Genomic DNA, 17,861 nt, shown 5'->3' with positions numbered 1-17,861 from the left:
CGATTGGTTCGCTGTCAAAAGAAAATTGGGTAAAACGATGGTAACTTCTCAAGATCTAATGATATCATTATCTTTTGTAACTTCTATTTTTATGATAAAAATTTTGTGATTAATATGAATCAGGTGTGATTGTGAATATATAACTCCTTTTATTTTAAGATATTAAAATTTTAACTTTATTAATTTAAATTAAGAGATAAATGAGAAAAACAAAAAAAGAGTTCTGAATATATAAGCACACTGTACACAAGTAAGAAAAATAAGATTTATTTAAAAAGGATTAATACAAGCCTGGTTCATTTGATAATCAAAATTTGCAGCAAATTTGAATTGTCAATTGTTAAAAAGATTACTTGTTTTCCGCTGGTCTCGTCATTCCGCATTTTCTATAAAATATAGAATAACTAGGATTGTCTGAAAAATCAAGGATCTAACAATTGCTTTGGGTAACGATGCGAATTATCGAAGGCAAAGACTGATAAAATCAAAATACATTGGGCATGTCGATTGCTCAGCTGTTCAGCTTTAAGACTTTTCACGATAACCACTGAAGAAAACCCTTCTAGCTATATTGCTTTAGAATCTTCGTGGCCAATTGGATATCTAGTGTATCGTGTATCGATTTTTATAGTTCGTGATCTTACAGCATTACTTCTGTACAGATACGCGTCCACTCAGAAGTATGTATAAATTGAAGTTTCTTCCTTGAGTACTTATGAAATTGGTTTTATGACCTTATATGTGTGCATGAGAAGTTCAAGACTGATACAAAATTATTGATTGATTTGAGGTAGGAAAAATGCATCTAGTTTTTATATTTTTTACACAGTGTATATATTTCTGTGCACGATAGTATAATTTATTTAAAAACAAGAGATATATTTTCAATAATTTCCAGTAATGTAAACTTATCACATGTGACCTAGTTTTATATCAGTGGTATGAGCATTTTACTTTTAAATATAAAAAAAGTATTTTAATATGTGTGTATACACATATATTTACTTTTTAAAATTGCAAAAATTAAATTATTATTTATATAAGTCTATTTTCTTTAAATGAAATTTAAAAATTTATTTAAGTACAAAAATTATACTTCAGTATTAATACATATTTAAATTATAAATATAATATTTTATTTCACAATTTGAGTTATAATGTTATGGTATAAACGAGAGAATATATGCGTAACATTTTCGTGTTTCTCATCACTAGGACGAGAAAAATGTGAAATTCATTGCCGTGTACACTGTCAATCGATACTGGTGGTAATAGTCATGGATGGCGACCTTAGCCGTTATCCGCAGGGACCTTTAATTTCGGCTGGTAAGTTTGCCGGGCTCGAAGTGGTTGACAAATAAAGCAGCCGAAGTATTCGCTGGAGTTGTCGCGCAAAAGCCAAGGCTAGATATCTACCTTCCCACGGGTGTTGAGTACCCTTGATTCTAGGGAGAGAGAAAGAGAAAGAAGAGATAGATAGATATTATAGATAGACGAGGGAGAAAGATAAGTGGGTAGGAAAGAGACGGGTAAAGGAGGAAGAAACGGCAGGATGGAAAGCGGGAGGAAGGGAGGAAGATGGAGAGGTCTATGATTTTGGCGGCACTCCAGTCTTTGTATAAATACCACTGGGAGTCACCACGTGTCCTCTTCTCTCCCGCTTCTCCCATTCTCTCTCTGTGTGTCTCTGGCAATATAAACTTTATTATTTTTCCTTCTGTCCACTCTATGTTTTTTTTTATCATTCTTAGCGCGCGCGAACCAGGAGGCGCGACTCATTCCTGTCGTATGTCACAACTCGTAAATGAGGTTTAACGTGTTTTCGTTTTCTCCACATGTCACGACACTTATGCATGCCCACGTTGTTCTGCATTTTTCGCGAAAACCCAGATAAGCGAAACTTTCTGTCATACAGTCGCGTCACAATCGGAATTATGTCGTCGATGAAATGGTAGGCGCTTGCGTAATTCCTTTGGACGTTGGACATCAATCATTTGCAATAGCGTATATTAATCATTTTTATGAGATTAGCTTGTTACAAAGTGAATTATATCATCCACGCGTGATGCTTTTTTTATTTCGCACAACTGCTGTTATTGTCAGTTTTTACGATGTAGCTAGAAATTAATGACGTATTTCATCCACATAACAGCTGAGGCTCATAAATTTTATTTCAATTTTGAAGTTACGAGCTATTAATACCGAAATGATACGAGATGCTTTGCAGAATAATGTATTTGTTACCAAAGATACACTAAGTTTTAAGAAGTTTTATTGATAGAAAATGAATGAAAGCGCTATTTGACAATTGTCAATCTGCATTTGTATAAATGCTATACCATGCTATCTGCTTCCCACTCTCATTTCACGTCTCATAAATGTTAATATATAGTTCACGATTCATTTACAATCCGAGAATGCGTAGCCAATCCTTGCGTCATGCTGCTAACAATATCTGAAGATGAAACGAATGTTATCGCGCGTGTCCCTGTTATTTCTCATAGTAATAGATGTATGTATTTCTACTTTTAACTGTCGCGCAAAATCTTTTTACGGATCTCGCAGAAAATCATTTGAAAATTTTTCTAACTTTAAAACCAACTAGTGTGCAGTTTTATTCATGAATAATATTCAAGGACGGAAGAGGGTACTATCCTTTTTTCTCTTTCCTTCTTTGTTTGTGTCTCTCTTTCTCTTTTTCTTTCGTGTAACATCTTCGATATTCGCTTATCCTCGAAGGACTGCTAGACTCCTTGTGAGAGCGCTTGAATAGGGATGTAGAGGTATTCGCCGGTGCCGAGTAGAGCGTATAAAGACGTCGCGAAAGCAAGTACGCTTGGATCCACCTGGGAAATTTAAGAGAACATTCTATCGCGTAGTTATCACGAGGTTACGTGTCGCTCGCGCATCGCTCGACGACGTTGCCGAGCTCTTTTCATAACCCCGTCCGGATGTGCCGCGAAGGCCGGAAGCTCGGTCATCGTTTCTAGAATTTATGACGTTCAACGACGCCCAGCCACTTACTACTTAACGCTTACTATCTGATGGCCGTAGATAGAAGCAAAAAAAAAAATACTTTTTCACAGTGCAGAGAAAAAGTAATGCACCTCGGATTGTGCAACTCTGCTTTTAGAATTTAATTATTATATTATGCTCTCTTCAATGCTTCCATCGAAAATTAAAGTAAAGCTGTTACTTTCAAATATCGTCGATTTAAGATTGTCCAAGGTTTTTCAATGTGAGATATTTAAGATTAAGCAATGTTAAATAATATTTTTTTATAAAAAAATTTTAATTGAATAATATTTGCACTAATATTTTTGAACAAGAAACAGGGAGTAAAATTATAAAGTGGAATTATTTTCAACACATTCTTGAGTTTTCTTTAAGAAAGAATTTTTTTCTTACATCGTCGATGAAATCATAGATAGCGTGCACGGAGATATTCTCTTGACGCATCGCGCAAACTTTTGTGGTATTTCACGCGCACCTGTGTATAAATATTACTGCCACACGGAAAACACACGAATACCGTCGAATTATAGATTGAACAGGTGCGGGGCCACTTTATCGTCGTTTCGACGAATGACGCGTCGCTGTGAATGTGTAACCGCTTGAAAGCTTCACGTCGTAGCTTCGTCGACGTCGACATTTACGATCGTCGTGGTCACAGTCGTGTGTTTTCTGTAAAACGATACAGAAACTAGCTACGTGCCAAAGAGCTTTTGAGGAATATCGATCGGCATTTTCTTGACGAAATTACTTGCTTTCTTGCTCTCTCATCTAATGAGAGATATTGTATTAAAATTAACACGTGAAAAATTGCTGGATTGCCTACTTTCAGATTACAAATATGGAAATATATATTTATATATAAATTTTGTAACATTATATTATATTTTGTTACATTATATTGTAATTCTCATTGAACATTTCAACAAATTATTTTAATGGTTTTTCTCTGTTCACTTTTAATTTTGCAACTGAAATTTCATTCAGTGTTAATTTTATTATTAAGACTATTATGATTATTTTTTTTTTAATTTATTGTATGATTTCTCTGATCGATATATATATATATATATATAACATTGAAAGTCATGACGAAGAGATTGCAAGTGGAACATCATAGAACGGTTTTCGACATGAAGCGCTAGTTTTTTAATTAACTAAATGGAGAAACGGATATTTAATATCAAACAACAATTTTTTCATAATCGTCGACTGTGTTTAAATTAATTTGATTGCTATCACTCGTCAGGGGAAAATTGTGAATTCAAATATATGGCAATTATTAGCGGAATTTTGTAATAAAGCGCGTGGAACGCAGAAAATTTCGTTATTTAATTACACCGCCCCGTTGTGCTTCAGGAACGAATTTAAGAACTTTGCAGGGTAGTTTTATGCGGAAATTACTATCAGACATTCCACAGTTTATATTGCGTAACTGCCGCTTTGAAGCAATTACGCATTAATACCGCGTTTCTTTTTTTCTTTCTTCCCTCTCCCTCCTAGAAACCCGGTCGTTTAATCAGTCTACAAACCAATCATCATTAGGCGAATACATTACCATTTCGTATTTACAGAATTCTGTGTTTGCGGATATCGGGGATTAATTTGCTACTTTCAATTATAGTTTTTACACTCCGCTCTCGAAATTATCATCGAGCCAGATTAAACGCAAATAATCACCGTGGTAATTGGTAGACACGGTAAATGTTACGTAATTGATCGCGTGCCAAAAACGTGTTATCGATTCGCGTTAAAAGTTAAATTGAATATCGGCAGTGGCGATGGCGATATAGCTCATTGTTGCTATAGTCGATAAACCGTTCTCGTTACGAGTGACTATAATTTCTTAGCACTTCGGACCTACAAACCGTACTGCCGGCAGCGCTACACTGTTTATGCATTAGGATGAACGACGGGAGAGGAGAAGGGAAGGTCGGAAGAAACTAAACATTTTAGCTAAACACGCAGTGCTCGCGCACAATTTGCCCACAAGTTCTTTGCGACAAATGAAGGAGCAAGTAGCTAAAAAAGTGGTAGCAGGTTTCTGCTCAATTGATTTCCACTTTGTTGATTTCCACTCAGAATGTGATCGTTAAACCGTTCTCGTTTCAAGATATAACATTCCATTTTATTCTTCCATTTTCTCTTTTTCTTTTAATCTATTCTATTCTATTCTGTCCGATACGTTTTTGAGATTCAAATAATGCGATTATAATTTTATCTATCACGTAAATTATTTTCCAATACAATATCAAATAATTTTAACTATATAATTTTAGCTATAAATTTTAATATAAATTTTATCTAATAAAAATTTAATATGGCACTAGTATTTATCGCAAATTTTTCACATAGACTTTTCATTAAGATTATAAATATAATAATATGTAATTATTATTAAATAATTATTATTTTGTTGTTAAAGAAATACTAGATTATGAGTAAAACAGAATACTTTAAAAAGACATAAAAAGAACGACCATGACCGATAACACCTATGCATTATTACCTATGCGTTATTAGCATGACAATGAATATCATCGCGGCGATGCGCGGGAAAGAGAAAGAGAAGAGAATCTCTTAAGTTCGTCTCGTCGGTCGTGATTCATTGTTCCGCTGTTCCGCGGCTACTAGCAGTACGTCTCCCCGTAAGTAATGCCTGCTTTTCCGGGGATCGTTTACCCGCGGGATCCTCTCATTCTACGCGGACTGAAATCCGAGGAGGAAAATTAATTCTCGGTGCGCGGAAGTTGGCGGCAAAACACATCGCCTAGGCTTCCCTTCGTTAACGGATGGCTGCTTTATTACGAATTGCGCCAAGAGCAAGCGAGAACAAACGAGAGAAACGGAGGGAAAAAAAAGAAAAAGAGAAAGAGATATATTGATAAAAACAATGTTATACTAATTCCGTGTCTTCGTATGAATGTATTTCAATAGAATTTATATTTGCCTTGTTATCTCGCGCAGACAAATAAATCGGTAATCGCGTTTTTTTGTTTGGAAACTACACACTTATTCTGCGGCATACTCGAGGGTGTATTTTAATAAATTTCTAATAATGCAAAGTACGAACTTTACGAAGTTGTCGGAAATGCAGCAAAAAATTAGCATTTACTTAATTTAGAAAATATTTCGAAACATCAACTTTTATAGCCTCAAAAGAACCATGTTATTGAAATAAGTAAATAATACAATCATTTATTTATAAATTTCCTCTTATTTTATTATTTTATTCCTGTAAAAATTGTTTTCTATCATAATGTAAAAAGTAATTAATGTTTTTTATCTTCATTTCAACTTTATACTTAAAAAGTTGTTGATTTATTTATGGTTATAAATTATTACAATATTTCAAGTATATAGAAAAAAAAAAAATAGTCTCTTTTGAAAGAGCAAATTTCTCTCTTTAAAAGATATTTTCTTTAAATAAATTTTATAGTGCAAAAGCATGAAAGCTCGAAGTCTTATTTCTTAAACTTATGATAAGTTAGTTCGGAGAGAGGTATAGATTTATAACGTGGCGTTATAAGGGCTTGAAACTTCGACAGAAATCGCGCTAGAAGCTCCTCGTATTCGTTACGCAACGACCGATCAGGCTGGCTGGCTAGTCTGTAACTTTTCTACTGAACAACTTTGCTGTACTAGTCGTACTCTTTTTACGCGCGTCTCATAGATGTGTCTCAAATGTGAGTGCGTTATTTACCGTCGCTCTTTTATTTTAGCGCCATTTAATAATACCAAGCGTGTCCACTTCCTATGGTATATATTGTATGAGTGGAAAAAATGTGGTAGTATTTTTCGAATTCTTGGCAAGCGGACGACGCATTAAAAATAAAACGAAGCCATGCTGAAGGCGACAGCTGAATCGACGGAATTGTCGATGTCTTCGCGCGCAACGACCTCAAAACTTTTAGCATCGCCGAACCGAAAATAGCCGCGACAACAAATCGCGTTCTACATCAAGATGTATTTCGGTATGCGCGTTTTCCGATTTGCTCTCATGAATACCGACGGGTCGTTAATTGGATAATAAATCATACGACATTCGATCATTTCGTATTAGCGCACCGCTAATTATGATCATGGTCGAGAGTGGGTTTTTCGTCCTTATGTCTCGCGACATGTCGATAATCGTTTCCCGAATCGATCAATCACGTTGAGTCTCGGCAAGCCTCGTCTCGAAGAACCCGATAGCTGGCAGTGCTCTTTTACGAGGCGTTAATCAATGTCCGAATTGCCATATTAGTATTTGACGTCACTCCGTCATCATGCGGACATGTCCTTTTTACTATCTTCTCTCGTCTTGTATCGGACACGTGTCAACGTAAAATTTAGCATATCCATAATATATTTTCGAGGCGTAAATATCGATTTGTGTTCGCGCGAAATATACAATTGTCTTATATTTGAGACCTTAAAGATCGAGAAATAATTTCACGACTTTATAATTTGGAGAAAAAATATAGAAATATATTCTACTAGTTTAGAATCATTTTTTTAATTTAAAATTAGATTTAAAATTAATAAACTATATGTTAAAATTCTATTCTTATCTTTTTCCTTGGAATTCTAGCGCTTGTTCGACTAGGTATCATTGACCTGCATGGATTTTTAAAACTCCGACTGCCATATTTCGCAAATATGCGAGTCCGCAAGAACTCGCATTACTTTTTCTCTCTTATTGCTCTTTTCGTCGTTCTCTCGCATTCTTTAGACTTCTTCGGTTTCATTCCTTTCGGTGACCGTCGAGATTTCTCCCGAAGAAGCTTCTATCTCCTTGTTTCTTTTACGCGCTTCGACCGAGAAGCCGCGCTGTCTCGGTTATGAATCAAAACTTTAAATTAAAATCTGGCGAAATCTCCGTGACGAATGACGCGGAGCCGCTTAATTATGCACTAAAGAGCGCTCGTGAGGAATCGGATGGGAGCAGCCGGAAAGGGAGAGCCACTTTTCATCATGTTGCTCGTAGAGATTCCGCAGTTCTTGTTATTCGATGTCGGACAACTCGCTGCCCTCGCGCTTAATCTCTCCGTCTCCTTTCCTATTTTTAACGCCCGCGGCGCGTGTCGAGAGATCATCGTTGAATTATCGAGGATCCCGCGTTCGCCTTCCACAGCGAGGATGGCAATCGGTCGGCCATCAATCATCCGCTCCTACTTCCGTTTGTCCGAACGTTGTTCGTTCTGTCGTCGCTTTGAAAAGTTTTTAATATCTATATGTGATTCCGCTCTGCGATTTTAAAAGTGTTACGTGTCTTAATAGAGTTTTTCGATTACGCCCTAATAAAACCATGTAGGACTATAATATAAAGTAATTGAAAAAGAGAGATCTTAAAAAAGATGAAATAATATTCCATTTTTGAATAAAATAAGACTTTGAAAATAATCTTTATGTAAAAACAAAATATGAAAAGTAAAATATTATGCAAGGAAAAATAAGCTATCTTCTCTAATACGTCGATATGATTTTTCGTTAGAAAATAAAAGTAAATTCCAAATAAAATAAATTCACGAAAATAAAATAAATTCTATATGTAAATAAATTTTGTATGTTATCGAAAGGAATGAACAAATTACAAGGAGAATCGAACGAAAGTCGTGCTTCCTTGTAGGAACAATGCGGTTTCGACCAGTCTTACACTAGTGAACTTTAGTTTTTACGATTTCGCGTGTTCAATCGCTGTGCGATACGAGGACCGATAAAAACGAGGAAAGACGAGTACCAGGAAAAGTAGCAAAAAGCAAAAAAAAGAAACAACGGAGATATAGAGCGAGGTTTAAATGCGAGCACGTAAAGAGAGAGACTCTAAGCTGTCTCTGACGTCTCCCCATAAATCGAAGAAGTCCGACTTTTCAGGCCGCATACTGCCGAGCTTTCTCGAGCTTATTTAAATCATCCATAAGACCTTCTTAATATTGAAAAATGGCGATAGTTCGTTTCTCTTGTTCTCTTCCACTCCACTGGAAACGTCCGTTCCGATTCGAAGATCGCTGAGTAAACGAACCAGAGTTCAACATTACGACTGTTGAATTGGTACGCTATGAATAGTTATATACTAATTTCTACATTTTTTAATTGTTAACATTATTAATGACTTTAATTTTTTATTAGAAGCGTCGATGAATGTAACTCTCTAACGGCGCTTTTTATTCCGTGCATCAGAGAGTGTTACGCAATATTGAATGCTATAATGTTTGCTTTGTATAATCTACCCGGAAAACGCGATTTCCGAATATTGGATATGCCACGAACGAGATTTGCACAGCGTTATCCGATATTCATTTGCAGCAATCCGGAATGATTCGTATTTCACGAATGTACGATTAATTCAGATACCCCACAGTTACAAATGTTGCGTTCGCTGATCTAAATTAATTATTGCCATTTTTTTACATTATTGCCCTGTATATATCTTACGAATTCGATTTTATCGCGATTTTTATTCATTGTTTTAAACTTTGTTACGAATTTTTTTTAACAAAACCCGTTTAAAAAATGAACTCTCCGACAGGATTTTAACAACCGAGTGTCGCACGATATATGTATCGAGACTCTCGTGGATATCTCTTGCGTAGGATTTCTGATATATGATTATCCGCAAATTCAAGCGAGGGCGAGAGGACTAGACGCACCGCGTTCTAGTCATCATCCGTTCGCTTAATTCACATATCGTGTCTATTTCCGTGCCTATGATGCGACACAAGCACGCGCGTTCCGGAGGAAGCTGAGGGATTTAGATACAACGTTAATAACATTCGCATAACTTCGACCCACCCGACTGTCGAGCCTAGCTCCGACGACCTTTCGCATTCACGTATATGTCGCTCAGTAGTGTGGCGTGGTAGTTGACATTCTCTAGGATTCTCATTCCGCCTCGTGACGCTGCATAATCGGTTTGACCGCAGGATCGTTAATGGATCGTTGTCGAATCGATTCTTCCAAACAACGCCAACGAAATTAGGATGCTCGCGCGTTGACCTGCGCTTTGCTTGCCGAGAATATTAATTCTCGCTGACACTTTCAAGAAAAAGTAATCTTATCGACCCGTGCATTAGATTGAGATAAATTGGTTTTGATTTAATTTTGATTTATTGATTTTGCAATATTTTTATCATTTCAATTTGCTAATTATTGGTTAATAAAATTTCTGAATCTTTTAGTCACGTGTAATTAAGAAAAAGTAAAAGTTTATTCTAAAATCAACAGAATAAATTTACTAATGAGCTCTTTGTAAAGCAAACGTTATTTAAAATATTTCTATTTCGATAATTAATGATTGTCGTAAATTTCGTCGGCTGGCAAAACTGCATGGCGAGACAATGTGCACATTCATACACGGCCACGAATCCGGTGGCGGAAAGTCGACGGCGGTTTTCGCATCGTCATAAATTATGGGACGGTCATAATACGCTTTACGACTTTTCGACATTTTATTTTAGCCGCCAACCGAGAGCTCCGCGACTTTGTATTCTTCGGGCGCCCCGGGACGACACCTTTAAATCTCCGTCATGCCTCGGTTACCCTTCGTCTGTTTCTGTTAGAGTTAGACAAACCGACAGTTGCGTCTTTTTGCTACGCGTTTCGCAACGCTGACGCGTAATGGTGTAGCGCGAAACTCCCGTTCGCGTTTGCTGCTTATTCATTATATATGCGAGCTCTTTGCTCGTTAGAACAATATGTAAGCCAAGCTTTTATTCGAGACGGAATGACTCGAGGGAAATTTCTCCCGGTGTGCCGTACCTTTGGTTTTTATTACCGTTTGTTACACGGCTGTACTAAAGCGCGGTGCACGCTTTATCAAAGCATAATTAAGAGAAAAAACAAAGGAGAGAGAGAGAGAGAGTAAATTTATTACATAAATCTATAATTAAATATATTTGAGTATATATAATACATTGCTTTTTTAAAATAATGCCATTTCTCTCGTCTAAGTTTTTTTTTATTTCAAGTAAACTTGTCTAAAAATAATAATACTTTATATAAAGAAGTTTTACCAGTATCAAGTCATATCGAGATTTTGCAATTTTGATGACTCGTACGTTTTCAATATATATGTATAATTTTTGTTATGAGATTATCTTTTGTAAAAAATGTAGCAAAATTTTATTGAGAATGTCTCCATCATAAATTGCATGACAATTGATATTATTAGACGACATTGACTTTTTCCTACCTTTTCTTTTCTTTTTTTTTTACTTAACTATATAACTCCACTCTCTTTTGTCCAAACAGACATTAAAGCCACCGTCCCATTTTTGTAGCGCGGGTCCAACCTTGCCCGACATGCGGAACCGTCGCGTCGGCTCCTTCGTACGTTCGTTCCTTCGTACGAAGTTTGACACGGAAATTTATTCGCGCTTAACCGATTTGGCAGCGGTTCAAGACGGATGCTCCACCCACCCGAGAAGTCTGCCGCTGTTTTACGATCAAAGTTCAGAACGACATTTACACGTCGGCTCTTTCGTTTTGGTTTCGTAGTCGCCGTCGTCGTCATCGCCCTTTGTACTATTTCTTTACTGCACCCTTTCGAAACCCAGTTTCTCTCATCGTCGTTTCGTCTCTTCTTCTTTTCGCTGGAATGATTCGTCATCGACCATCGTTTCTTTACCGTAGAATTTCCGTCTCGGTAATCCCGATGTCCTCTAGAAGAGATCCGTCGCCAGCGATGGCGAGCTCGACCATTTTCGGTAAAAATTCTCGAGGCGAATGAATTCGACGAGGGATCACGTTTCGCTGGCCGCGAGATTGAACGCGTGGGATGCCAGCAATCGCAAAAAAAAAAACAGTCGATTCTCGTAAAATATACGCGATACACGGAATGTAAAGAATATCTAATACGTTGAATGACGAGGAAAAATGTCACAGAGCGTTCGATGCATTTGTTCGAAATATTTCATTTCCGTTCGATATCATATTTCCGCGTACTTTATGCATCCCGAACTATATTGTCGAATACGATTTGGAATATCTCCTTTTCTGTAAGAAATCATCTTCATTTGCAACGCGTTGAAATATTTGGTAAAAAGGAAATGAATTTATATTACGTAATGTGTTTGTTAATATTTTATTTTAATTTTTGCATAAACTTTCTATATCTGTTTAAATTTGAAGCTTGATCTCGATTAATTCATCATAAAGCAATAACTAACACGGAAAACAGCACATATTTGATGAAACACAGTTCTAGCGGCGAGTGATTACAGAAAATTTCATAGCGGATGGTGTAGTGCACTCAGCTTTTGAATACAGCCGGGATACAGCGCGAATAATTTTCATATGAATGTTGTACACTTTCCACAATATTGCATTTCCGAAATTGTTAACAGTTCGCGTCGCTTGCAATTTTACATCCGAAAATTATTCGCCTCTACGCTTCGAAAACACGACGTGAAAGGATTTTCTCTTAATGTCTCTTTTCCTTTCCTTTGAATGTCAATGTGCTTTAACGCGCGATAGCAATTTACTCGACATTCAGTGCAACGTAAATAGCAATGAAATAGAAATTATCGATCTTCTCCGCTCTAATTTGCTATTTTCCTGTTTCCGTTACAGAGTGACAGCGGGCTAGTGGACACAGATCCAGGTCGAGTTAGCAACATGACAGCCATTAACTCGGTGAGTAGCCAACGTTAAATTAATATGTGGCGATAAAAGCAATGCGCGCAGTATCGCTTCGTTTAATAACTGGATATTACCTCGAGTGATTGCGTTCATTTTAAATTATGCAAACCGTGAATAATTTGTCGATAATTTCTGTTAATAGTTGCGACTTGCATATTTAGTCGAGCTATGATTAAAGAAGCGAGAAATCTCGCGTAAAGAAATTTAATAATTTATTGATAATTCATACTTCATTTTTACATTATAATTATAGCGTTGCTGTGCGTATTTCATCTTTTCGACTCATTGAAATGTGAATTTGTACAAGAAATACGTCGTAGTGTATATATCCACAAACAGTTGTTTGGGGAAAGGAATCTTGATATTCCCGTCAAAAGGTATTGATTCCGAGATAGAATTTTATGCACGCTCGTGTATCGAGACCACATGGGAACGATATTGAAAAAGGTGACGGTAATGCGTGCGCGTCGTTCATCAAATATGTAGGCAGTTGCTTCCGATATGGCAGACGCCCGCACAGTTTCCATCCGCTAATAATTCCATAATGCCACTCGTGCGACCGTGAGTTTTTCAGGGGAAGAGGAGGAAAGAAGGTAGAGATTGTACGATCTGCGCGAATGTTTGCGTAGCGGGACATTTCGGCTTGGCAAACAAGCGGGAAGCCAAAGTCTGGTATTTTATCGGGCCTAATACAGTTATCGTCGAGTAACATTTGGTAGTGTTGTGATTAAGGGACGAGAGTCAGCCCCCTTCGACCAGGCGCTTGTTAATCCCCCGCTGCATTAACAGACCCCTGAGTTCGTCGGATAGAGCTCAGAAACGCGTGGGTTTATACGGCCACGGTTTTATTATAAACGTACGCGTACGCGCATTAGATTTAACGAATTAGTATAGTTTTGGTGCAACTTTTATTGTAAAAGAACTTTTTATATATATATAAGCCGACACGCTTATATGAATATGGAAAACTCGATGGTAATATAATACCTTAAATTTAAATTGAAATTTCAACTTTCTGTGAAGCCGATAATATAATAATGGTGTTCTAGTGTTCTCTGCAAAAATACTCCGTTAAGCTAAGTTTGAAAAGAATTTGATACACGTGTATCATATATGATGAAAAAATCAAATATAAATATTAGAATGAAAATTATTACGAATTTGTTTTCTGTTTGATTTAGTAGAGTATTATTTTTTCGTAATTGAATCGATGTATTTTCATTCATCGCGTGATTTTTTTAAAGCTTTATTATATTTTTCTTAAAATAAAAAATATAATTCGTTTTATTTAATTGCAAATATATCATATTTAATTGCAAATACTATAAAATTTATTTTTTCTAATAGAATGCCATTTAATAATTCGCTCTATCTCTGTCTCTTTCTCTTTTTTTTCGAAGATATGAAATATCGCGAAACCTGACATTTGAATGCGTGCGTGATCCGTGGAAACTTGATGTTTGCATAACGATGATGCCACTGCTGGAAGCGTGAGACACACGAGATGACGATAATTTCCTAGGAACCGGTACCTTCTCTCGGGAATTGTACGCGAGGCTGAGACACACACGACGATTCATAGTTTTCGCGACCGTCTCCGGAATTCACGTACTCATTCGAGATGGTGAGAACCGGTTCGAAATTCAACGGGATGCTTTCGGGACGCGTCCCTTTCGCACACGTTGCCGTTGTCGCGATCGATTTGGGAATACGACCACGCATTTGCATCGTTGCAGAACCTCGAGAATTCGTGCTGCGTCTTCTCGAGAGAGAACAACCCGGCTGGTTACGAAGTTGTCTCCCCGATCTGCTGCGCTGTCGCGACAACGGTATATCGGTCGTAACAGCTCCGAGAGTCCTACGGGAATGTGCGCGTTGATTACGAAGACTATAAGCAAAAAGACCACCCTGCGAATTTGCGTTCCACATTCTACGGGCTATCAAAGATATTTAACATCAGCCGATTGGATGATAGATGAGAAATGTCAGTAAAATGCTCACTTTTATATTAAAATTAATATTTTGATATAAAAGAGAAAATATGAAGACATAACAAAATGCAGAATAAAAATTCTATTGAATTCCTATAATATGGTTTCTATTGTGATATACAAAGTATAAACAATTCTCTGAACTCGATAGAAAGTACCAATGTTTATCGTGACATTTAAATCGATAAATAATATGTTATGTAAGTAACCACAAAGTTTGACAACCGTCTCATTACATGTGAATTGTAATGCAATCATTGTAAAAAAATAGACATGTGAGTGACTCGATGAAAGGAAAGAGTCATTTTTTCGAATCATATTACAATTCGTCTCATGATAAAGCCAAATTGTCTTAGCGTACAAACAACCAGAAATAAAGCTATGCTTGCAACGCTTGTTCGATTAGAAGTTGCGAAATCTGATATGAGCGATCTCGTATTACAACGTTACTTGAGTATATCCGGAATATTATGCGAACGTAATTAAGAGGAATATCGAGCCTATGTTTGACTATTATATTCTTGCCAGCAAATAGCTAATCAAGATAAGGCAAGCATTAATATTATTAGAACTTTTCAGTATTGTTTTTGGTGATTAGCGATTATTTGTAGCATAACAAATAATTTATAATAAAATAAACAAATCAACATTTTTTAAATAAAAACAGCTTAATAAAATATGGAAGAGTTTATATGTAAAAATAAATGTGTAAAATAAAATACTTTCATCGCGTCGTAGCATTTCAATTTATATAAAATATGTAGGATGTATATAGACGGTAACATTTATAATTATAAATTATAATTGATTTACTTTCTTTAATCGTTATTTTAATTCTAAAGAGACTTTAAAGTTCCTACGACCGACACATAAATGGCGAGATCGATGGAAACGCAATGATGCATTTTTATTCCATATTGCTCTTTTTATGCGCTACTTTTCTTTCGCTTTCCCTCTTTCTCTTTCTCTTTTTTTCTTTTCCTCTCTTTCTATCTCTCAGTGTTGTATTATTCAAACTTTGCGCACGTTTGAGAAACAAGAATATTTGACGAGGCGGGTTCGCGTCGATGCTTAAAAAGCGCTCGGCGGCTCGTCATTCCCTTCGGTATCAAAGTCGACGTATTTGCAATTGAAATTCTTGCGGCTCTATAAGTCGACCGCAAATAAATTCGAATTTTACCGTAGTCGATGCAAAGAGTTGAGTCATTTCGTAATTATTTCCGTCATTTTTTTAAACACTATTTTATCCTAAAAAATAATATCCTATTTTTGAATAAGAGAATATATATATGTCGTATGGAAAATGTATCGTGGATCATCTATTAAATTTTCCTCGAAAAAACTTGATGAAAATAAAAATAAAAATTATTAAAGCGATAGTAACAATTATATGAAGAAAGAAATATTTATTCAAACGTGAATAAAACTTATTTCGCTCATATTCGCAATATTCTTTTAAATCCAAGACTTATCGATTTGCTCTTCGCGAGACACCTTGTATGTACGGACCGACCTTTTCCGAGCTACGGAGTTCTCGCGGAAAGTGACGCGCTCGAATCCGGTGACCCGGCGACCGGAGCACACACGAAAGTCGGGTCTAAAGGACGCCGAAGAGGAAACCAGTTTAAATAAAGATCGCACATATGGGTCAGCCGGCGTGGCGTGGCGTGGCGTGGCGTGGCGTCGCGTTGCGGCCGTGCGTGTGCGTTACGCAAGCTGCGTCGCGCACCAGCGACGTCGTCGTCGGTTGGGCTTTGCTAGCCCGTGCACGAGACGCGCGCTGTGTGCATAATGTGCATCAGCTGAATCGGTACACTATCCCCAAAAAGCATCCGAGCGTGCGTCGCCGTAGGATAAAGGTATATCTATGTCAACTTGTAACAGGCTTTCCTTTGGCCGCTTTGATATACACGAGTGGAGTAGCGAGAAAAGCTAATTACGGAATTATGGGAAATTGTCTTACGATTGAGGAGATGCATATGTACGAGAGTGCTTCTCGCGTCTGATGTATCTCTATCTGTTTATTTGTTTTTTCCGTTCCGGCACATTTATCTCTTCTGGTCTAGTATCATGTGTGATGCTCTCTACTTAATTTTAATCTTGACAAAAGAGGAAACTAGACTTTGAATTATAATAGAAACATTCTTCTTTATATAGGAGAATTATATGATAAAACTTAGATATAATAGCCTCGAAAAATAATTTTAGTTAATTTCTTTTTTCTTATTATTTCATATATTTATATATTATTTAACAAATATTGAAAAATGTTGATTTTATTATTTACTTTCTATATTAAATTTGCCTCACACTAATTTTTGCGAAACAAGAAAATTATACAACATCTCGATCAATACTCTGTATGACTTTCAAATTAGATAAAGACCGCAGATGCGTTCTAGGATTAGTTGGCTTTACGTAGACGAATGCGGGCTAAGCTTGAAAACGTTACTCGATGTATTCGTAAGTAGCCGTGTGTAGAGCCGTTTATAGACCCGACGCGCATCTGCATACATCGGAGCCGAACTTTACGCTGGATCTAGACCGAAACTGACTGTTGGAATGGGACCTGGGACCACTTCAAACGAAGCGCCACACGGAAATCTGCCCGCGAGCCTCACGTGCACACACGGCTTCCGGCGTAGCTCTCTCTTTTGTGACACACGAGAAGTCAGATGTCGGTTCGTCGGAGTAGGAGAAAAGCTTCCTCCGCGCGCCGCGGGAGTTATATTATATTCAGAGTGTGCACTTCTGGAGACGCTTGCATTTTCCGAGGTTATTCCGAATTTGCGTCGGAAAAGTCGTATAGAGAGAGAGAGAGAGAGAGAGAGAGAGAGAGAGAAAGTGGCGGGGGAGGGGGGAGGGAAGGAGCGTATCTCGCAAACTTCGATCGATACTCAAGTACAAAGTACATCCAAACGTAAGAACGACAAATGCTCAGCTTGTCGAAAATTGCATTTTATAAGCGCGCTCGGTTATTAAAGAAAAATTGACGTTGAAAATTTTTCGAAAAATAAAGTCAGACTTTTTTCCTCGGTTTTCGACTCGCGAGTTTTTGACGACACAGCAGTCCGTGTAATACTCGCAGCAGGTGGGTCGGATTGGATGAGTGATCGCGTGTTTTGCATCTTTCGTCCGGTGGAATATATTATAATGATATCGCGCGTGAAAAACATGTGGGCGTGTGTATGTGTCCGACTAACACGACGAGAGAAATCGGTCAGATGGTACGCGCTG

The 17,861-nt window shown here is 37.1% G+C and overlaps 1 protein-coding gene across 7 annotated transcripts in view; it reads left to right on the top strand.

Annotated features, from left to right (window-relative positions):
- The window catches only part of LOC145976494 (uncharacterized), a 304,704-nt gene that overhangs the window by 84,103 nt on the left and 202,740 nt on the right, over window positions 1-17,861 (top strand). For 6 of the 7 annotated variants that reach the window (XM_083107608.1, XM_083107607.1, XM_083107611.1 and 3 more), the window contains one exon: window positions 12,565-12,627. The exons of the other annotated variant lie outside the window; for it this stretch is intronic. In XM_083107608.1, coding sequence (XP_082963734.1) covers window positions 12,565-12,627 — 63 coding nt within the window. The remainder of the gene's footprint in view (window positions 1-12,564; window positions 12,628-17,861) is intronic. 7 annotated transcript variants of the gene reach the window in all.

The sequence above is a fragment of the Camponotus vicinus genome, unplaced genomic scaffold, assembly GCF_025532165.1.
Source record: "Camponotus vicinus isolate PSW18456_S1 unplaced genomic scaffold, iyCamVici1.0 SCAF_9, whole genome shotgun sequence".
NCBI classification, from domain to species: domain Eukaryota; kingdom Metazoa; phylum Arthropoda; class Insecta; order Hymenoptera; family Formicidae; genus Camponotus; species Camponotus vicinus.
This window is presented reverse-complemented; position numbering and strand designations above follow the sequence as displayed.